This window comes from Synchiropus splendidus, chromosome 12, assembly GCF_027744825.2.
Source record: "Synchiropus splendidus isolate RoL2022-P1 chromosome 12, RoL_Sspl_1.0, whole genome shotgun sequence".
Taxonomy (NCBI): domain Eukaryota; kingdom Metazoa; phylum Chordata; class Actinopteri; order Syngnathiformes; family Callionymidae; genus Synchiropus; species Synchiropus splendidus.
The window spans coordinates 2,135,747-2,158,575 of record NC_071345.1 but is presented as its reverse complement, the minus strand read 5'-3'; the positions used below and the strand labels follow the sequence as shown (position 1 = coordinate 2,158,575).

Sequence of the window (22,829 nt, the reverse complement as noted above, 5' to 3'; positions counted from 1 at the left end):
CATCTAAACTCAAACAATTGTCGAAACTGGACTTTCAATCGAAGCAGGAAGTAAGGTAAGACCATAATAACGTTTTTGTTGTTGTTTGAATTGTGTGTGAATGTGCTGTACAGTTTGTATGTAAAAAGCTGATATGAGATTTTAAACATAAGCTGTGAACTGCTGCCAATGAAATGGCAAATAGGCTGCTCTGTAGGGTTCATGTGTTTGTAAATCTGATTGTTATGAAGTCAGTGCCTCACCAGCCATAAACCTCACCGCACATCACTGCTTGAGCGCATTAAAGACTATTCCAACAGCCTCAAACTTGACCGCTACACCGTGATAGCCAGACACTGTGTTGTAGCGGTGAACTGGAAACACACACCAAGCTACATTCGCATGTATTTTCTCACCCTCTCAACACAATTGATCACTTGTAGTCATATAATTTACCTCTCAGGTAGAAGTACTTCCTGTAGTAGTAGGCACCGTGGTCAATATGTTCCACGATGTATCGCTTGGACCGATCGGCGTGCTGGCTGGGCCCGTCCTTAGGGGATTCCAGCACAGCCACTCCAGCATTGGTAAAATGAGAAGTCAGCGTCGCCTCGAGCGGCCCCTCCTCTGTGCTCCCCGGAGAACTGCTGGAGCTCCCGCCGCTGCCGATGCTGCCCTGCTGAAGGACGGGAAACATCCAAATTGTAGTGCAAGGATTGTTGTGTTAATGTCAGTGGTGAAACGGAAAGTAAAAAAATAAAGTAAGTCAGCAGAGCCTCGGTGTTCATTTGAACTTATTTAGGAGAAGCAAGACACATTTTCAGGCCAGTATGGTGAAGTCCCAAAGGAATTCAACGCTCATATCTGTTCACCGAGCAAGAACAGATGGTCCAGAGAACAAGCACTGTGATGACTGTATCTCGCTCACATCAGTCCACAAAGTGTCAACCACCACAGGGGAAGATGTCCTCTGACATGGCAGGTTTGTTGTGGAGGAGCGGAAATGAGGTTTTAAAACTAGCTGGACTGGGACTGAAAAAATCTTGAGAACTATTGACAATGAAAGGACATAAACACCATCCAACACTGGTGCCTTCAAGTCAAGTGCGCCATGCCATGAATTGAGGACCAAATCATCATCATTCTTTTTTTCATTAACTTCTTTTCTCCCTAAAACCAACCTGTTTTGCAGGGACGATGTTCCGCTCCCCTTCTCCGCCGATTTCGTTCCTGAAACAGGGGCAACTCAACACCAGCTCATTGCTCTTGTCATCGCCAGGATCCAAGGCAGGGTTGGTACTGTGCCCAGCCCCTTCTTTGCTGAGCTCCTCTTGGGATCCACACGGCGACCCGTACACACCGCACTGGTTTGAAGAGAGGGAGGATGTTGCTGAAGCGGCGGCAGCCGCCGAAGCACCTGTGGTGGTGTTCTTGCGCTTTGCTCCCAGCTGCCGGCTCTGTATGGCCTCATTGAGGTCAAAGAGGAGAGACTGGACGTCAAAATGGGCAAATCCCTTTTGGCACAGCCACGGTTTGGGAGGCAGGCTGCCGTCGTCACCCTTGCCCCCATCCTCAGCATCAGAACCGGCCCTGGATGAGTCGCCGTCCACCTTCACGCTCCGTAATTTGCGGAAAATTGACTCTCCGCCCGTCTCCGACTTTGACCTCCTCTTCAAGTGCTTCTCTCGTTCTTTCAGTCGACTGGCGGGACTCCCTCGGATGGGGCCCAAAGGTCCATCTGGTAAGTCTAAGGCAGCCTGTTTTACAGGAGCTACTGTCAAGAGCTCTGTGAGTCTCTCTGGGGCGGGACTTCGCTGATCTGGAGCCTCAGAGGACTGATACCCTTTCAACATGTCAAAGAAACTCTCCCCTGAAACCCCGTGTTTATCTATGGAGGAAGTGCTCCCATACTCCCGGTGCATGGGTGTCCACCCAGAGAAAGACCAGCCTTCATTACCCTCCCCGTCAAGTTCACTAATAGTGATATCACTGTTGCTGCGCTGGCGGATGCGTCTAATGCCTTTGCGAGGGGAGCCGAGATAACCATCTGGTGACAGGAAGCGATTGTCTTTCCCTTTGCTTTGCATCTTGTTCTTCAGTGTGTTATGGATGTTGCGAAGCATAGATGAGTCCTGGGGGCTTATCAGGTGGCCCAGCTTGGCAGAGAGATTGCTGTGAGCAGACACCGCACCTCCACCACTGCCCCCACTACCCACCCCACCCCCACTCCCACTCCCACCAACAAGTCTGTCTCTATCTCCACTTCCTGACCCTGAAGAGCTGGTGGTGGTGGAGCTGCTAGGAGAGTCCGTTTCCACAGTGATATGCCAAACACCTCCCCCTCCCCCATCTTTCCTGGGTGGCCAGTCGGCCACACGTGCCCGGACCCCCATTTTAGGAACACCAGGGTTGGTTCCGGTGTTGGAGGACGAGGAGATGTGGGTGCTCTCACTGCGCGGTGGAGGAGCTCCTCCATTTGGCAGCCGCAGGCGCCGTGTGTAGAACTCGTCGGTCGCTGGCACAGAGCCGCCGACTGAGCGCTCCGTCTGAGACCGCTTCAGACTGGTCATGGTGGAGTTCACAGGGAAGGGAAACGGGAGGGAGAAGAAAAAATGGGGTGTTGATGGGATTAGCCTTTGGTCAACATAATGCCCACAGACAGCTGGGATGAGCGCATCTCATGGACACATCAGGTGCTGTAAGAGAGCAGACAAAAAGAGAGAATCAGAGTTGGTTCCAAGGTGCTTCTGAAACTGCATCCAGACAATCCTGCTCAAAGTGCTGGACAAGATCTTCCCGGAACAGGCCACTGGATCATCAGGTTCTCAATAGTATTCCAGCAATATCAGTTGTCCGTGTTGACTACTACTCCCCCTCCCAGGTTCTTGTTCTAAAAGCTACCACCCGCACTGCAGTCACTGGCTCACTGACAGTCATACACCTGTTGGACCAGAAACGTTCCCACGCTGGCAGGTGAGCTGCGTCAAGTCTCCACACGTTTGTTTTCTTACAACCTCAGACAACAGGTGGACCGTCTGACTGAGCATTATGAGCTCACGCGGCGAGAGGATACGACATCAGGCAAGGGTTTCAGATCTGAAAACTACAGCTGAGAAGACGCGCCTGTCTGTGGAAGCCTCCTGCAGCTCTGCAGCAGGAATACAGAGTCTTGACTGTAAAAACAAGGCTCCCGGACGGTCATTTGTTCAATATCTTGCTGAGGGAACCATCCTAACTCTGATGTCTCCAGCAGGGATCGGCCCCAATAGTCCACAGGTGGGCGTGAAGTCAGGGTTATAATCCAGACGTGACTCATGAGTTCAGTCTGCACTTGTTAGGACCACAATTACAATGTTGAAAAAGAAAACTGCTAACAGTTCCGAACGTTTAACTGCCTCTTTGGACCTCCGACACTTTTCATGTCGGTCGGTGTCGACAAGGAAGCGGCAGGCTGAGGCGCAGAGAGGAGATAAGGAGGAACAAAAATAAATCAAACATCATTCTCTTTGAAAGTTCCCCGACAGTTTCGGCTCGCCAACGTTCAAAGTGAAATTCTAATTGTGTGGAAAGATAAACGCGGCCTAAACGCATTCTCTCTCTCTCCATGGAGTTGTGTGAGGGTCCCCACTCTGAAGGGCTTTCGAAGGGATCTCCAGTCTGCTGTTGTCTTTCTCGCTCAAGTGTGAAATTGCAAAAGCATTCTAGGCCGAGCACTCTGATCCAGAGCTTTCAAGGAAGAGCAGGAAGGGAGGGCGAGCGGACCAGATTCGGCCGGGCGATAAAACAGTGGCTGTGGGGATTGATGTGTCAGTCTGTGGGTTACAGAAATAAAACCATAAAAGAGCCGTTCTCTGATATTTTGAAAGCAGCCTTTTAACATGGCTGCTGAGCGACAAACAAGAATTCTGCTTCCAGTGCCTTGTAAACCCAACAGATTTGAATGAGTTTGAATTCAAAAGCATCAAGTCCACTTCCCATCTGGAGGTGCCAGAGCAGGTCCTTCACCTGTCTTCGAGTTACACCTTCATGTCCTCATTCATCACGAATCTCATTTAGGGCTGGGAGACTAATCGAACTCAACTTTTGTGGACCATTTCAATTACAACAGCTGTTTCTCGATTAAACACGACTCGTGACGACTTGGACACACCTCTCCTCCTTGACCACCAGAGGTCGACGTGTTCTGAATTTGACTGGTAGCACGTGAATTCAAGCAGGACTCTAATGGAATGTCTCATGCTAAAATCGAGTATATTTATTCCACTATTCGACTGGTCGTTGGTTTGTTAATGTGGCGACTTTGGCTGAGGCTCGAAGAGTCTGTCACCAAGGTGACCGGTTCCAACTGGGCTGTTGTGACTCGATGAGCGCATCACGTTTTTAGAGTTAATTATATTTGTTTTGTAGTTGAAAAGTGCAGTTATGTTGTTTTATGTTTCTCGAGAGAAGATTGTTGATGCGGTCTTTGTCACATATTTCTACAATGTCTTTTTAACATTCTTGCTTCACCGGTGTCTCACCTTTCCACGTTTCCAAACCATCTGACGCCCTTCTTCTGCCCATTGACACCAAATTCTGCATTGTTTTCCCTCTCATTCAAACACATGCAGTTCCTCTGGTTTCCACTGACTACGTTCCTACACCTCTCATCTTGGTCTCCTAATGAGCGACGGGAACAGGACAAGTCAGACACAATGAAAGGGGTCTGAGTGAGAACTCTACGAAGACATAGAACGTCAAAGAATGGGCGAGGCAACACCCATAACACAACCACCTGACAACAAAATAAACACAGAAGTTTTTCAGACACTTGAATAGTGTCTTGAAATCCTCAATTACATAACCGTCAGGTTCTTTTCTAGAGGGAGTCGATTGTAAAAGGCTTGTTAAATGCATCTGCCCCGGGACGCGTGTGCTCAAGTTCCTGGTTCACTCTTGGTCATCTGCAGCATTTAATAATGAATCAGTCAGACGCTGCAGCAGGCAGAGACAGAACAAGGATTTTAGCAGTTACCTCTCTGCTGTAAGAAGAGGTATCTAGAGTCCAAGCACCACTGTAGCTGTGCCAACAGCATAGCATGAAGTATTGATGTACAGTAGAAAGTGTTCAGGGACGGATGGAGAAGAACACAGCAGCGTCGTCTGAGCCAAAGAGCTTTTTTTTTTTTGTACAATGAAATCGCAATTTCGATAATATCAGCATTTTACTTGTATTTTGGAGACTTGTCTGCAGGGCACTGCTCAGTGCAACCAACCACTTCTGTACGTGACAGTTATGGAAGGGAAAAAACAGACTATTTAGGTCAAAGAACAACATGCGCAATGATCATGAACGTAACAAAGGTATACAACACTCAACATGGAACTTTCTGTCATATCTGTGAAGACACAACTGTTTTCTTTCATGACAAGTCATTTTAACAGGTGCTGCCAAGACACTAATGATTTTATGAAAACGCAAACTGAGCAATTTTGAACAGAGGAGATCGAAGTGCAATGTCTGGTTATTGGACCTGATTATTGAAGGTGCAGCAGTTAACCTCATGCACTGACTTCAGGTTGGCATATGTCCTGAATTCACCTTCTTTTGAATGAATGTATTATAGTTTTGGGGAGTTTAGCGTTAAATCTTTTCTCAATGAGTGTTACTAAAGGTTCCAAAAGACGACACGTAAGTCCTAGTTAGCTCTGCGGAGCAGACGGATGGTCTTTAGAGCAAGAAAACAGTCATTCATCAGGTTAAAAAAAGGCGCGTTTTGAGTGTCTTGTTGTGTAGCATAGAGGTGGGGCCACATTATATAATGTGACTTTGAGAGGGGCCGTTGAAAAAATTGAAAATAAAAATCAAGTGATGACGTCATGGGCCATTATGAAATTACACTTTGAAAATGCAATTCTCAATTCACGATGTGACTCACATTTCAAAATCTACTTTCAATTCTGATGTATTTTAAGGGACAAGAAATACTCCTAAAATAAACAAAAAACACAATGCACGAGCCAAAAATGCCAAAGACAAAAACGTCAGTTTTATAGTTTTACTGTGACTCCAGGAGGGCCACATAAATACAGTCAAAGGCCCCCGGGCCGCACCATGCCCAGGTCTGGTGAGCGGAGAGTCGGCTGTCCACCAGGAGACACCACTGACATACCACTTGAGGTTGAGTGCTCAGACATTTCCAGGTAGAGGGACGTCTGGACCTCCATTACAGAAGCCTGGCCACAGTGGATGGATGGATGAAAAGGAAAAATTCCCATCTATAAAAGCTCAAACGTTCTTTCCGACTTGTCAGCAGCACGTTTGCGGCTTGCGCTCACAAACCCATGTCGGCCTCTATTCCGATTCCAATTAATAGAAGAGAAAAGAACAAAATGTCATTAAAGCGACGCAACACATTCAAACACAAGCGCTTCAGTCAGCTGTGCCGCGGCAGCGAAGCCGAGAGAGAGAACCGCCTCCGCACAGACTCTGAGAGCCTCTAATCTGCGTCAATCACATGATGCTCAACAGCCGCTTGCTGTCGACTCGGGTACCAGCGTGGCTCTCCCTCACCCTGCGCCACCACCCTGCTCAACATCTCAGTCCACCCCTGGCAATCACTGGCAGCCCCTGGCGGCCCGCGTGACGGAAATAGCCGCGGTGAATAATAGAGTATTAGAGCTGTGGTGCAATTAATATGATGAGCAGAGTTGTAAGACAGCGAGAGGAAACGGCCAAGAAAGGGGAAATGCTAGGAAGGATGGGAGCAACCCACTGCACTGGGGAATACACATTTATGAACCAACAACATGCTAGTGTCTCCAGTGTCCGGCGCCAGTCGGTTCCCAAAACAGTTCCCAAAACAACCTTAAATACATCAGCACATCGGAAACGTTATCTGGAGCAATTGAGCTGAGGATTACGTCCCGCTGCAGATCTCCAAAACGGCACATTCTGCGTGGGCAGCGGTGTGTCGAAGTGGCGCTGCAGAGAGAGAGGAGGAGTGAGTAGGATTGAGAAAGGAGCTCGCTGATCGCGGCTTTCAGTCGAGTGTGTGTGAGAGAGAGAGTGTGGAGGGATAAACAGATGGACTCACAGTGATGGAGGAAAATATGGCAAAGTAGAAAGAAAACATATTGTTGCAAACGTTGCCCTCACACGTTATATAAAGATTGCATACTTTATTTAAAGGCTCAACGTGCAACCTTGGGTTCTCAGCACACACACACCCAGAGAGAGAATGGCTGTACTCTTTCCATCAGGAAACACAGCAAGGCGGTACAAACATTACAAACCGTCCTTTAGGTCAGACTCTCTTTTCAATACAGTTGGTGATAGGCCTCAGACTTACAATTGCCCTTTACCCTGGTTCACCCTGCCAAGTTGGGGAAGAGGATTAGGAGAGGGTTTGACTGGTCCCACAGCCACGGGAAACAGGAAGGTTCAGTGGCTGATTTTGGGTCCAGCATTTCCACTAAATGCACGTGGTCGCAGCAATGTTGAACTGATTGTGACAACAGCTCAAGTGGTACAGCTCCAGACCTCCCTCAGACTCTCAGGCCTGAACATCAGATCCGATGTTGACCCTGAATAAACTACAGCTGCGTTAAACTTCATTTCAGATTGCCAAAAGACCATAGACAGACTATGTTCATAGTTGCTCCAGTTTCCTCCCACAGTCCAAAACAAAGAGGTTAGCCCACTAACTCTAAAGCTTCTGTGGTGACTTTGCAGTAAACTAGCTTTTCAGAGGGCAAAACAAGAATTTTCAAGATTTGAAGAGATGCAATAGCTTTGGAACCGAAGATCAGAGCAGCATGACACGCAAGCGTCCCAGCACAAGCAGGCAGGAAAGACACACATCTTATTGTTAGAACTGATAAAAATACATCTTCTGAAACGCAGCATCAACTTCCTTCCGAGTGACTCAGAGTAAAAATATATTCAGAGAAGATATAAATAATAGAAGAACTGGAGACAAAAAAAATAAAACAGTTGGGCTACTGGAGAGAAGATTTAGAGAAGCAAATCCGAAATTACGAGTGTTTTTGGGTGGTGAAGGTGTTGAAATGCCGCTTTGTTCAACACAATCTAGTTTCCTTCCTATCACTTTCTGAACTCTGAGTCTCAGTTGCACCAAAGCTGAGAAAGCGCCAGAAAATTCCAGCTGGAAACACATCCAGGGAACTTCCTGTCCACTCCAGAGGAAGTGAGCGCTCAGACATGAGAAGACCAGCAACACAAGAGAGCAGAGAGACGCTCAGGTCGAAGTTCTCGGTCCATGTAAATTCAAAAAGTCACATTTAGGAGAAATAAAAAAAGCTATCTAAAATAGCCAGGATGGATTTATAGAAGAGTATATACATCATAGGAGCAAAACACATTCTCTGAATATGAAGATGTGTAAGAAATTAAATGTATTATTTCTCACATTCACTTTCACCACCACAAGGGAATGTTACAACCCAAAAGATTTTTGTTCTTTTTCGTCCACCTAATCCATGACAGCCATGAAGTTTAATTTTCTAAATCACACTTCTTTGAAACTGTCTTCTTAAAACTGCCAGCTTTTCTTCGCTGAATGTTTAACAAGCCAATGTCTAGTGGATTTCATTTTTAAACTGACTACCACCAGGTCCACTTTTTAAGTTCCTCTTGTTAGCACCTTTTCGTCAGAGTGCAGCCGAACCATTAAACCTAAAAAAAAAAACCTTGTCTGCTGATTTCAAGCTGATACATAGTCAGTGGCCCAATTACAGCGAGAGGAGGGGGTTTGAAGTGGATCACTGCGCTGGACCGGAGAGAAAGAGTCACCAGCAATGATGGGTGCGTTGAATCAAGCGCTGGTCATAATGATGTGGAAGGGGAGAGCGACAGAGACGGAGAGAGGAGGACGGATTCCTCCCACGACCTGAGAGCATGTGGGCGGAGATGCAACACAGCGAGCGACAGAAAGAAAAGACGAGTGGACAAGATAACCAACGCTGTTTCTAACAGAGCGTCACAAACAGACTCAGGTCCGGCAGCATTAAAAGAGTCAAACATGGCGGCGCTCTGATGGCAGCAGGGTGAGGAGGGGGGTACAGATGTAGCCATTGTACACGTTTCACCTCCAGATAGATTCTCTTACATAAGCAGCAGTCAGAAGTACAGCAGGTTATATAAATGCAGCTCTCCTACATGAACTCTATTTCTGTCCTGAAAATAACATGCTAACTTATGATAATGTGTCTTAAAAATAGTGTCTGGCACTTTGGGCACAGTTGCACACCTCATTAAATAGTGACACAGTCAAGTCGCCTTGCTGTTTTGAGACGGCATGTCTTTCTACTGTGAACTATATGTTGAGATATATGGGACTTCATGGTAAGAAATGAAGCAGGAAGTCAAAGCTCATGGTCTGGAGCTACTGCCCACGAGACGATCAGCTTCAAGGCATGTCCACATCATGACCCACAAGGACGACAGTGCCTCAAACCATAACTGTCAACAACATGTCTGGTTCCTTCAAAAACCAAAAGGTTCATTGGCGATGGGAGGTGGGTTCCCAGCAGGTCACACATCAAGAGACACAAACAAGCAGAAACTTTGTCCCTCATAACATTCACCCACTTAATATGTCAGTTGACAGAAGAAGGTGGTGGCTCACTGGATGTTTAAATCAACCTCACAGAGGAGGATGCCAGTAACAAGCAGAGGAAGTGAAGCCTCAGTAATTGGCTCACAACCCTCTGCTCCCCTGAGTGAGGAACCACCAGAGCTTCTACAACTTGCTCTGTTCCACACACAAGTGCTCGTCCCCTGACACCTAAATGCGTGTTTGCCCTCTTCCCATCCTTTTTTTTTTACACATGTTCAGCTGTATTGTCTCCAGAAAAAAGGTTGCCCTGAAAACCAAGGATTAATTGATTGAAACCTCTCGTTGTATCCGTTTCCTCCACAACACCCCCCTGTACATTTGAGTGACTATAGTAGAGTCTGTATCTGTGTGACTCTGCCTGTGTGGGAGGAGAAGAAGAGAAGCATCGCCAGCCGGAGGAGGAGGTGATAAAGAATCAGGGAAAAAAGGCGAGATGGAGCGAGACATAAATACACAGACAGAGAAGTACAGCGTTTACGGGAACAAAACGTGCTGTTTCCAACTTGAAGATAAAAACCTTCTCCCTGCACAATCACAACAACAACCACACACTTCCAGGCAGAGTGATCTTTTATAGAACAACATGTTGGTTTGAGTGCATTTGAAGGGACAAGGAAGCGACTCCCTCTGCCGCCTCACGACAGATGCTGCCGCAACTTTGCACTCGGCGTGTCGTCATTTTATTTCCATAAATACGTTGTTTCATCCGGCAACGATCTGACTTCAAAGCAGCTGACGTGTGAAAAACTTTACTCACTCGCACGTCCCTTTGTTCCGTTGTCAGTGTTAAGCTCCGCAGCAAGACTGGAAAAGAAGATACATCTAAGTTTAGAATGAGTCACCCTCGCTGAAACGAGACGGAGACACAAAGACGAAGAATGGCGGCCTGATAGAAGTGGGATGCACGCGCCCAGCGTAATGACTATCCAGCGAGCCAAAATGTGTCTGTGGGAACCAACACGGTGCCGTGATCCCTCGCCGTGATTCACCTTTCAGCTCCTCAACATACCGCAGGTGTTATTTAATAACGCAGGATATTTCAACTGAACTGCAGGGTTTATTATTCCAGTTCACAAACTAGTGCAGTCAGACGTAAAGTCGGAAGTCATGGCGGAGGAAAAAGCTGCCCTCGCTTCAGTGCCAGCAGGAGAGCAGTTGGACTGGAGTGGACATGTGGGATAGAAGTAAACGCGACTCGCGAGGCCAATCGGGGAGCCAGGATGCGCAGTTTTCCAGAACACTTCCGTTGTTTCCCAGGCTGGACTGCCTGCACATAACACAAGGTTTGTGAGCAACAGTGTTTGAAATGAAAGTCAAGTGGTTGGTGGTGGCCGGGTGAACTCCACTGCACCGCAGTGATCGACAGCTGTACACTGAACGGGATCTTCACATTCCCCAGACTTTCTCCAGCTCTGCAGTGGAGAGCAAAACACCACTGCAATATTAACGTCCTGGGCATCTCTTAGTCGACATGAAGCTACAAACATCCTCCTCACCGCCACACACTTCGAAAAATAAAATGAAGTAAATAAAAAACTAAAGTTGTCAAACACAGTTATGAACATGTCGTGCTCAGTACCTTTCTTTTAAACTAGCGGAAACATCTGTAAACCTCAGACCACTGCTGGAAGAGTGGCATTCTCAGTTTGCCGCCGCTACCTTCCAACACTGTTCTCCCCAATGTGAGCTTGGCGAGGCTGAGCAATAGAACACGCAGATCGCTGATTGAAAGGTTAATGGTCAAAGACTCACTAGCCGGCAAAGCCAGTTAAATGTCAAGTGAAACCCGATCGTCTGGTAGCCGTGACAAAAATGCTTCGGCTGCCCTTTCTATTTATAATCGGAGCTGATCTTCACATTTCCCAGGTGACATCCGACAATAACAATTTAGTGAATGAACGGGGGGAAAGCAGGTTCATTTTCAGGCACCAAGAGAAAATACTACATCAACAGAGAGAAGATGGGGAGAAGGGGCTCACGTGAGCTTCGGGAGTCCAACTTTATAGAAGCCTCAGCAGGACACTTCCGACAACCACAGCAACAACAACAGTAGCACGATAGACGTCCCACAGCTTGAACCGGGGACGCACCGATCCTGATGCTGGTATCCAGCATCAGCATTGTAAAATTTACAGCTTCACTTCTGAAACAGTTTCTAGGTATTTGTTCCAATACGAACACTGATATTCCAGTTTCCTTCAAAGTCAGACACCCATCATTTCCCCATTGGCCAGACTTCTCCCAGAGACATCGGGGCTGGGCAACAGACCCACAGCTTCTTTTTCACTTCAGTCTGCCACGGTTGGTGCCCAACGCGGTCCACAAATGGTCCAGTCATGAGTGAACCATTTGACACCGTTACAACTGGAACACAGATGCGCCGCTTGCACCTCTGTCAACAGTTGCTGGGCTTAACAAAGTAGCACAAGGAGCCATAAGAAAGTCTATTTCCCTCTGCTTTCCAACATTCTTTTGGAGGCCTTAATCCAGTTTTTGGACCACAGCTAGACTCATGAGGAAACCACAAAGACAAACCATACAACCACTGCTTATCTAACAACTTAACACTTTAATGATCCCGATTTGTTGGTCTAGTTTGGGAAAATAATTCTGACCAACACTTGTGAAAGCAAACGCTGCCTGAAGAGACAAATCATTTGTTATGATCTGGGCCAAACAGAAGCTCGTGAAGGCTTCTGACTGATGATCTGCGACTTGACACACACCACATTCCCACCAGACCGGATCCAAAGTTGTGATCTTTGGAATAATACTAGTATTCATTTTAGAATATAACTCCAAATAGATAATCGCAAGCAATTTCTTTAAGGAATGCAATAACAAGACGGACAGCCAAATATCGGCCTGCATGCCAAAGTCTGCTCTCCATCACGATTTCAAAGAGATTGAAAGTACAAGAGAAATTCTGTTCTGGATTTGAATTTGAATTTGAATAGAAAAGGAAGAGGAGGAGAATGAAAAGGAAAGGCAAGAGAGTATTGGGTTTTCTTTGGAGAGCTTTTCGCACACTTTAACTGTTGAAAATGTGAGTGATGATGGTGAGCTGTGGCTCTGAAGGCAGAGTCGGTCGGGTCCAGCTGGTTTGTCCAACTCCTCTGACGCTCAGTGCACGACTCCACATCTACTGTACATCGATGCTTGCTTAACTGAGGCGACATTTCTAGTCTATGAAAAAATACCGAGGTTGGTAAGGAGGGAAACCTGGGAAACATTGCAGTACTGGGGTGTGGGTGGGGAGGTGAAGGGGGTGCGGCAGTGTCAAGCGTGCAATCGCCGCCATCAGCAAACTGGAGAAGAGCAACAGAAGAAGACACCAAGAAGAGGAGCCAGGTTTGATCACCCTGGAATACCCTGCGACTGAAAAAAGGCCGCCTTGTATTGGCTGCATTTGGACCAAAGAAACTTCCCTCCGTGTCTGTTCGTGCTGTGGTGGCATGGTCTTCTGCCACATATAAATAATGCTCGCTCTCCCTTGAATTTTTCATATTTATGGCAATGCTTCCCAGGCAAACAAGCCTTTCACACATGAAGTCAACAGCTTCAGTGGGTGTGGGAGCCGATTCCAGATGGCATTGGACTCAAGGACCAAGTGCGGGTTCATCTCGAGACTTGCATAGCCAAACAACCAAGCTTTACGCATGTGTTGACAATTAAACTCTCAGATCAACTCGAGACTGTTCTTGACTCCTGACCAAACCGATGCGAAGATGGAATAAACATGCAAGCCTTACACAAAAATCCGGCTTGATTTTCAACTCTCAGGTACCTAAACAAGTCCCTCTTGGCAACGCAACTACAAGCACTTCCACAAAACAAATGCTTTACATCACTGCCACGACATAAAGAAGGCTTTAATTAAAAAGAATGCTTTTGTTGGCGGCCTGAATCCTGGGCTGCCTGACAATACAAATCATGTTGTGGTTTATTGAATTCAGAAAGAGCACTGGCCTCAAGTTTCAGGTCACACAACAGACAACAACCAGATGTTTGGCAGAAAGATCCCAGATGAGGATTTAGAGAACTTTCTCTTTCCAGAGTCGGCTACTGACGGCCGCGATTCCCCGGAGCTCCGAAGTCTGGCCCGGTCCGGTCCGGTCATTCAAGAGGCGCTGTCGGGTTTGAGCGCTGAGGTGGCAGATGAGGATGGAAATACAAGCGTGGAGATCAGAATCTACAGCTCGCAAGGCACATGACAAATCGCTCAGCTGTCTGTAATGACTGAAGCTGTGAAAAAACCAGACCATCATATTTATAGCCTGACAAGGTCTTGTTAATTAAAAGCTACAATTAGCACCTTTAATGAGGTAAAACTAAACGCCTGCTGGAACAAGCTCCAATCAACAGCAGCGAACCTTGAGGGTTTTGTACGACACAGACTCTTGAAAGGAAAAGTCAGACAAACTTGAACTTGAAGACAAAGCGACTGTCCTGTGCTCTGACGGAGGGATTTTGGGCATGAGTGAAATCCGACTTTTAGCTCGGAGGGCGTCTGGGCGTCTGCAAAACATGAAAAAATGGAGGCCCGATTCTCGAACGTAGCTTGGCCGCCAGATTACGCCGGTATATGGCGGCAACTGGTGGCCAAGCTACAGTCAAGACGCCCAGAAGCCCTCCTAGCTAAAAGCCTGACTGAAATGAAAGGTAAAACCTGACCCTGACAATACAACCTGGACTGTGTCCAAGGTATTCCCACTTGCTTCTGGGTACAGTTTAAGTCCAGTGCCTCGGACAGACATTTAACTGCATGGACAACTTCCAAAATGGCACCCAATTTAGGTGTGACATTTCCAGCACCGGTTCTGGATCAAGCCTTCGACATATTTGCACGAGGGAGGGATGCCCAACAACAAGTGCCTAAACTATCTGGTCAAGGGTAAATATTAGCTACAGAGTTGCTGCGTCTCCAGGTGGTAGGGATATCTGTCGGGCTTTCATGGGCGTCCTGCACTGGTTTCCATGAAACACTCGAGCTGATATTTCTGGAGTGACTGAGTCCAGCATCTATCTGTCTTGGCCACAGCTTCTCACCTTCTTTATTCGTCACATTCCTCAGCCACGGCTACAGAGGCTCCTGATAAAAACTGATGCAACACCTTAATCTTCTCAGTCTTCAGACAGAACTCACCAGATAAGCCCTAGAATCTTTGCAGCTCAACTTGAAAAACATGATCTGATGGAATGATCAGCGACGGTCTTTCATGAAGTTTGACAGGCTGAGGAGTTCACCCAGCGTTCACCAGATCCTTAATCGTCCCGGCATTAGTCATCAAAAAGTGCACTGCTGACCTATAACACGATAGTGTGCAGTCAGGATACAATTTTCCGCCTCGGAGAGGAACAGTTAAGTGCAAATGCAGAGACGTTGAAGACATGAAAAATGAGAGTCTGGGAATCATCTGTGCACAGTTGGAAATTGAGAAAACGCAGCAAAGAGAGAAAAACCAGCATAACCAAAGCAGCAGATCCGAGAGTGCGGCTGTAAATCAGCCAGAAGCTGAAATCCCACAGAAAGGGCTGGGCGAAGAAGGTGAAGCAGATGGGGAGAGGAAGTGATCGTGGAAGGAATGGAAGGAATCTCTACATTCTGAAAGGATTATTGAAAGTAGTTTCATGTCCCTGCACTCCACAGAGAGCAAATTTGGAAATGACACCTCGCTGAGAGTCGCAGGCATCAGGCGGGCGGCATGCAAATAGAATCCCAGTGGTCATGCTGAGCCCACGAAACGTCAAGTCTTCACTCATGTTCCAGCTTTACATAAACGTCAGCTGAAATAATCGCCTCTGGAACATTCCCGACGCCTCACACAGGAAACAAACGCAGGGAATGTTCCTCTCATTCCACATCAATATGCCATTCATGTGACACAACTGCCGAGGTTAGAGGCAGCCGCGGGGCGTCCGCCGGCTTGAAAAGGAGTCATTGAATCGCCCGGGACAATTAAGCGCCAGTTTGCTGATTTACATGTTGTGAAGTTGGGTGTCCACTAGTCACCGCAGCTGCTGTAATTACGCAGCACTTAGTGCGGCAGGCTTTCATTAACAAGCTTTTACAAGTTTCAGGAAAACGCTGCTTAGACCTCACAAGACAAAGGTCGCGCACGCGACTACCACTTTGATTCATTAATTATACGAGCAGGGAGGAAGGGCACGGAGACGTTCCTTCCTTCGTAACAAGAGAAACGTGGCTGATTCATCCAACCTCGCACAGTTACTCGCTTCATTTGGAAAAGAATCTTCTCAGGAGGCATCTGTACGTCATGCACACTTTGCTTTCACTAGCTGCTTCCGCCATCTGCAACACAGATTTGGCCTCACAGGTGAGATGGTAAAAGTCCAACTGCCTTTCCAGGAAGGTTCCTGATAACAAATGAATTCCCCAAATTTCCAATGGAATGAAGTCCCAATATGACGATGAAGAGCCGACATCTATGCTGGCTGGGCTTTCTATCGCATCAACTCAGTTCTGCTCTGCCTCGTCTTTGTCCTCGAGTCGGTTGTTTCATCACAATCTGAAAACTTTATTAGTCCCAAGGGGAATTATGTTGGTAACATGCTCTGTACACAACATATCACAATAAAATGAAAAAGTTCAAAAAGTAATACAAAAGAGCTGGGAGACAATGTGCAAGAAAATGCAGATTCAGAGTGAACAGAAAAACGAATCCTTCTTTGAATCTTCTAAGCTTAGAAATGAGATCACGATTCTCTCCCACGATCGTTCTCCCTCACGAAATGTGAGGTTTATTACACACATGACAAAACGATGCTGCAACAAACATGGATTTTTTTTCCTTGACACTCAGTTGACCATTCACTCAAATACTATAGCATAAATAAAAGACAAATCTACCAACTTACCAAGGCTTCAGAGGCAAAAATATATATATATTTTCATGCAGCCATTACAAAACAGGAAATTATATGACAGTTTCCTGAGGATATACCGTGCACTTGTTGACGTTTGAGGTGCTGGTCAAGTGTTACCTAGTGGTTGTCAACTTGTTTGCCACGAAAATACAGCCACACAACCAAATGCAATGTTTTTTGCTGAACGAGTTCAGTCTGAGACTGTGGTGGGCTGATACACATTACTAGTACCTGGGTTTTCATCCACATTTCTGGCTGAGCTAACCAGATAAGCCAATGCTAATAAAGAGTTTCAAAGAACAGAATCTGTAATATCATTCCATCACACGACAACTGAATATTGCATCGCTCCTGGATGTTGAATTTCCTCCAGAACAATCATCAGTGAGGAAAAAAACATCCATCCCCACTTCACGATAATACTTTCCACCAAGACTTGTCCAAGTTGTGTCAAACACTGAGTTGAGCAGAGGCGTGAGAAACCAAGTGAGCGGTATCCTGGGTAATCTGTCACGAAGAAAAGGAGTGGAAGAGAATCAGCCCGCGGAGAGCGAGTCCTGTGACAATTTGACAGATGTGAGGCGGTGCACCTCCCTAAAGGGCAGAGCGGAGAAAGGCCCGGGAAGAAAAGCTTTGCCCTCAGACCCGCAGCTCATAACCTGTGAAAGGGTCAAGCCGTTGCTGGACGACAGGCATCTGGGTCTATTACTGGCTCAGGACAACAACCAAGTGCGGGGGATGGATGCTGTTGAGGTTCACCTTCCCTCCGTTTCCCGTCCCTCTTATCGCGCTCTCCATTGGAAGATCTTTCGCAGCGATCGTTGTGAAACATAAAAGGGCTCTTGAAACTCAACACGATTTCACGCCATTGAAATTCAAGCTAACAGGTAGAGCAGCGATAACATTTTAAAATGACTCAGCTGTGAAGTGTGAATGTGTAGAAGCCCAGCCCAGAGCCAGCGCGCTCGCTGATGATACGCCATCGGAAACGTTTGGAAATGAAAAGGATTTTTAGTAAAAGGCAAGATCATGGTACAGGAAAGGGTGAAGGAAAAGTTTGCGACCAAGTGACATGAAAACATCAGAAATGTCGAGGGATAACACAGGTAACGACATGAAGGACCTGTGACTGATTAATATTTATTATGTTTATTTATGTATGTGGAATATTTTGGCATTCATATTTGTTGTCTCTAACCATTTTTTTATGTTGCTATTCCATATATTCATTTTATTTTCTTGTGTAGCAATACATTTCTGTTTACTCAAAAGTTTTTTTTAATAAATATTTACTCACTCACTCAATAACATTTTCAACTTCAGTAACATACAAAAAGCATTTTTTAACTCAAGCCTTTTCTTTATTAATTACAATAATAATTACTTCATTTAAAGGTTTTTTTTTAATTCAGATTTTTTGCTCATATCATCTCCATATTTGATTCATCATCATCTTTCTTTAAAGATCTGAGTACCAGGATGTCGACGTCAATTCATCCCAGTCTTTCAAGGGAAGGTTTATTCTGATTTATTCATCTTCTCTCCTCACTCGCTAAAAAAAAAACTGAGTAGTGCTGATCAGAATCCCAAGAAGTGTCGTCAGACGGCTCGAATCTGTCACTCTTTTGTCCAGAAACTGTTCGGAGAACAGTTAAATGAACTGGCTCCTGATGGAACTATTAAAAACCATCTCCGCTCTCACACTCTGAGGTTCCGGAGAACACAACAACTGTGCTGCCATGGCAACTGCGCCAGGAGAGCGAGCCAGGCTTGTGCTGCCATTTCACACTTTGTCTGTTCCCATTCGCTGGGGATTCATTCTGACTAACCATTATTTGTATATTCAATGTCAAGATGTTCGCTGGCCTCCACCCGGCCGACGCGGGAACCTGCCGGACGCGCGCAGGTGAACGCATCAGTGTGCACTGGCTCTTCACCCGGGAGCCGAAAGCACACAGCACAGCTGGGTCCGTCTGCTGTTATGTAACGCTGCACCACCTCCGCAAGCCCTGTTCACGACGCCCCTGTCCTCCCACTCCGCCTCCCACTCCGGCGCCGCTGACAGGCCAAGGTGTGCCAGAGACATCACACGCTCGGATCCTCTCGGGTTCACCTCTTCATCTCCCCTCCTTAATCATTCATCAGAGCCCAGACCCGCCGCACTTCCTACAAGTGTTTCACCGTTTCATTTGGTTACCAAGCGAAACTGTCCAAAAGTGGAGGAGCACTTGTTGCCTGGCAACATTAATGCATCAGCTGAATCAAAAAGAGCCAGCGAGCAAAATCCATTTCGGGCTTCTGAAGAAAGTCCCACCGCACGGAACTGAATGTTATCGATAGATCCGCGGCCTCCACCGAAACTCCAGGAATCAGGTGAGAAACGCCTGTTGAACAGCAGCAAAACAACATCCTGCGTGAGTCTGTCAGCCACCTGAAATGGAGATTACAACCTCATCTGAGGAGCATTCAACCAGTCAGCTCTGCGAGTTTTGGAAACTAATGTTCAAGTATCCACTCTTTTCACTGCGTTTCCTTCCCACGGAGTGAAGACTCACAAAAGCTGGGCAGTTCTTGAAGGACGCCAGACATTATTATAAACTCACCGTCGACAACAAAAACTCTTCATCAAAAGCTGTGCATCGATGCTGTTGGTGTAAACACACACAGGATGGGCATCAGGAACTGGTAGTTATTCAGAAGCAGTGAGAAAATATCACATTCTCTGGAGTCATGAAGATATGTTCAGTTCTGCTCCTTTCACTGGTTGCTGACTGAGGACTGTGGCTTGGTTTTGTTTGTGAAGCGTCTGAAGGATGAGCGAACCCCTCCACACCATGGTGGAGTGATGGAAGAGTGTTTGGTCTGTGACGCCACACAGCCTCCAGCTAACAGCTAGCATGTGGGTTAGAACGCAGCTAACTCGCTGTAGATGTAGTGAAGTGTCCTCAGTGTCTCGCTCCTCCTAATAATAACCAGAACTGAACTAATGACTAGCTACACTGAACACATTATCATTCAAATAAGACATATGTGTAGAGTGAGGATTTGAAATTCTTCTCAAGGACCAAGAAAGACCTCTGTTTCATGCTTCATGCTTCACAGGGTGAACACATGTTCCTGGATGATGTGTCATTACTCTAATATACTCGTCTAATAACATATGGTGTCAGAGTCTCACAGTGAGGTGATTTAAGCAACTTTAGGTTAAAACAAAATTCAAAATAGATCCAAACAAAGGTCATCGCCATTAGTCGACTAATGGAAAAATAATGAGTAGATTAGTCGACAACGAAAAAAGTTGCAAAGTTGTTGTTAGTTGCAGCCCCATTACAAACCTGCTTCCTGCTGATTCTCAACTCGATTCTCTGAGCACAACTGGCCGGCGCGCGACTGCTGGGGCATCAACTGGCCGTAAGCCACTGATGTGAGCTGCTCCCTCACAGCTGGCGACACCAGCGGAGGCGTTAACAAGAGGCTGTCGATACGCAGCAGTGCATGTGCTAAATTACCTTGGATGACCGTTGAGAGCACTCTGGCGCAGTAGAACAGCCCACTCTCCTCCTCAGTGACTGAGTCGCCGGGCCATGTTTAAATTCATGACGATATAGGAGGCCAGCGAGGAAATGAAGTTTTTAATCACTGTTTATTAAAAGATCTACATAATAAAAGCTTTGTTTATGAGCCAGCGGCTCAGTTATTTACCAATAAAGAGCAATAACTGATGCGTCACAGGACAGACGGAGCCGTTCTGTGCCTCAGCTGATGCTTCACTTGTAAGAAATGAACTATGCTCTCAAGTGTCATCCCTTTTGCTTCATTTAGACACTATTTGCAGATCATTTCAGTTGGTCAAGGCCAATGACTTTGATGTTTTCCTCCTGAAATCTGGAGTGAAGACTCAGTAGACCTGGTTCTCTAGGAGGTTTCGTCCAAGAACATATCTATGCAGTTTGTTCATCACGGTCCAACCAGAGGCCAAACACACTAACAGCCACTCTGTTGCTGTTAACCAGACAATGATGAGAATGGCAAAGCACCACTGAGCCACAAATGAGAGGGCACAAGCAATGAGTCCTCCTGGAGGTTTCCTTAAGGTCCAGTGAAGCGCCCTTCTTCTAAGTCTACTCCTCACAAAACCACCATTTTGTTCTTCACTGATAAAAACCTACATCCCTTTCCAGTAATTGGTCAACATGGTCGCCACTGCAAGGCAGCCTCCTCCTCCATCTTCATCCTCCTCTTGAGTCACATTTACAAGATCCTCCTTGGTCGTCTACCTCTTCCTCATCTCCCACACTTTTGGGTCCAGAACTGTCTGTCCTCTCCACATGCAAACCACCCGTTCTGTCTCCAAACGTCTCACTTTTCTGATCTAGTCCTGTCTACTCACTCCCAATGATACCTTCAGTATCGCCAACAGTGACTCCTCTGACTTGGCTTCCACTCTCAAATGAAATTCCATCATGTCTGCACTCTCTTCTGCACCGCTCTTGAGCTCTGCCCATTTTCTATCAAGGTTCGAATTAAGTGCACTTCATTCCTTTTTGGGTGCATGAGCAAACACAGAAATTCCGTCACTCAAACATTCTCCGCCTTCAACTGCCAAACTACACCTATCTGTATGCACTTTTCATAATCCTTAGTTGGCAGTAGCTATTCCACAGATCATCATCAAGCACAAGCTAATACGCATAACTAACCCCGGACCAACACTCCAGCCATCATAGTGGATTTCTCCCAGTGCACCTGGACCATGTACAATCGATAGAAGAAGATGTGCTACAAGTTCTGTGGGTAATGAAGACTAACCCCTGGAGTATAATCTTGCTACGGTCAGTAGAAAAAACTTCATTCACTGGAGCTGTGAAGTTCACAAGAGCATTTCCTAAATGACACCGAGAACAGAGCCCAGCGGTGTGTGAACAACACACACATGTCAGGGTCGTGCAACACTTGCAGCCCAGCTTGTCCAAATAATCATTAACCAGCACAAACCTTTAGTAAATATTTTAACTCGCTTAGTAAACCAGAAGACAAATACTGGGCTCAGAGATAGGAACACAAACACACACGTGCACAGTGGAACTATTGAAAGACTCAGTTAGTGGGGGGCATTGATTTGGTTGTTCCTGTGCTTAGTTGGAGCTGAAAACCATGAGGTCATCCCTCATTGTGTTGACACGGAGCTCTGGCAGTCAGCCACTGTGTTTGTGTCTGTCAGCTGCAGCGTGACTGTACATTCAAGTATGCGACCGCAGCAGTGTGGGCTCGACCTCAGCACGGGAACCCGTGTCACCCCACTTGTTAAAACCTGCTCCGGTGGATGAGCAAGGCGCGAGAGGTTGCAGAGAACACTCAAGTCTTGACGGACAACTTTTCTGTTTTGCTTCCCAGCACCTGCAAACCAGATGTCGCACGTCTTGGCATCATGACCTAATTTGTCTTTGAGAAAATACCTCACGTCTATTTGATTCACTCGTGTTATTTCATCTCGAGAGACAGAATCCAGACCGATACTCTCAGTCAGTCGGTTTCAACACACAACTAGATAATGAACACAATGAACAACTGAACCTCTGAACGATCTTTCCAAAGCACCAATATTAAAGAGGGACGCAATACAGTCACCTTTCACTCTGGATTCCTCCCTTTATCTGACAAGCTTGGTAACGATCCCCACATCCTCATTAGCAAAGTAAGAAGTGAAACCATCCACCCGTCCAGCATCAACCTAAATACAGATAAAAACAGGTGATGGCAGGTTCAGGTCCAGAGACTTAAGAGTGCAAGTATGCATAACTGAATATTTCATAATAGTTTTCATAATATACCGAATTTTTTTCACATTTTTTGGCTGATCATGTAAACAGAAAGCGCTAGATAGTTTGGTCGAACACTCACTGCAGAGGTGCGAGGCGGCACAGCAGGGGGCGGATCGGACTCAGGCCACCCATAGTCAGGAGTCAAGGTGTCTGGCAAATTCAGGAATGTGTGATGACTTTGACTACAAAGTTAGTACCTCATCATTATATCAATCCAAAAGCTCACTTGTAGTATCAGCGGTTTAATGAATACTACCGTGTTATCGTTCCTAAACTCTACTTCCTGGTGGATCAGCAATGACCCCGGATGTCAACGACAGGCTGCTAGACAGACCTCACTTTCATTTCAACCACTAACAAGCCACATCTGTGACAGTAAGACTCTGCTTCTGTTAGCATTGTTACAGCAGCCTCATGTCATACAATGATCCAAGCACAACGAGTGCGCGAGGAGCTGACAACGTCAGCAGTTCTCACTGTCTGTCAGATGGTTGTCCAGGCACTTTCATGAGATGTAGGA

General features: G+C 46.4%; 1 protein-coding gene across 5 annotated transcripts in view; it reads right to left on the bottom strand.

Annotated features, from left to right (window-relative positions):
- The window catches only part of sipa1l1 (signal-induced proliferation-associated 1 like 1), a 54,050-nt gene that overhangs the window by 20,804 nt on the left and 10,417 nt on the right, over positions 1-22,829 (bottom strand). For 2 of the 5 annotated variants that reach the window (XM_053881850.1, XM_053881855.1), the window contains exons 2-4: positions 10,357-10,403; positions 1,161-2,675; positions 436-658 (exon numbers count right to left, since the gene is read on the bottom strand). In XM_053881850.1, the coding sequence (XP_053737825.1) occupies positions 436-658; positions 1,161-2,549 (1,612 nt within the window). In that variant the 5' untranslated portion in view covers positions 2,550-2,675; positions 10,357-10,403. Of the gene's footprint in view, positions 1-435; positions 659-1,160; positions 2,676-6,131; positions 10,194-10,356; positions 10,404-14,745; positions 15,065-22,829 lie in introns of those variants that run through there. The other 3 variants (XM_053881852.1, XM_053881853.1, XM_053881851.1) reach the window with 3 other exon arrangements.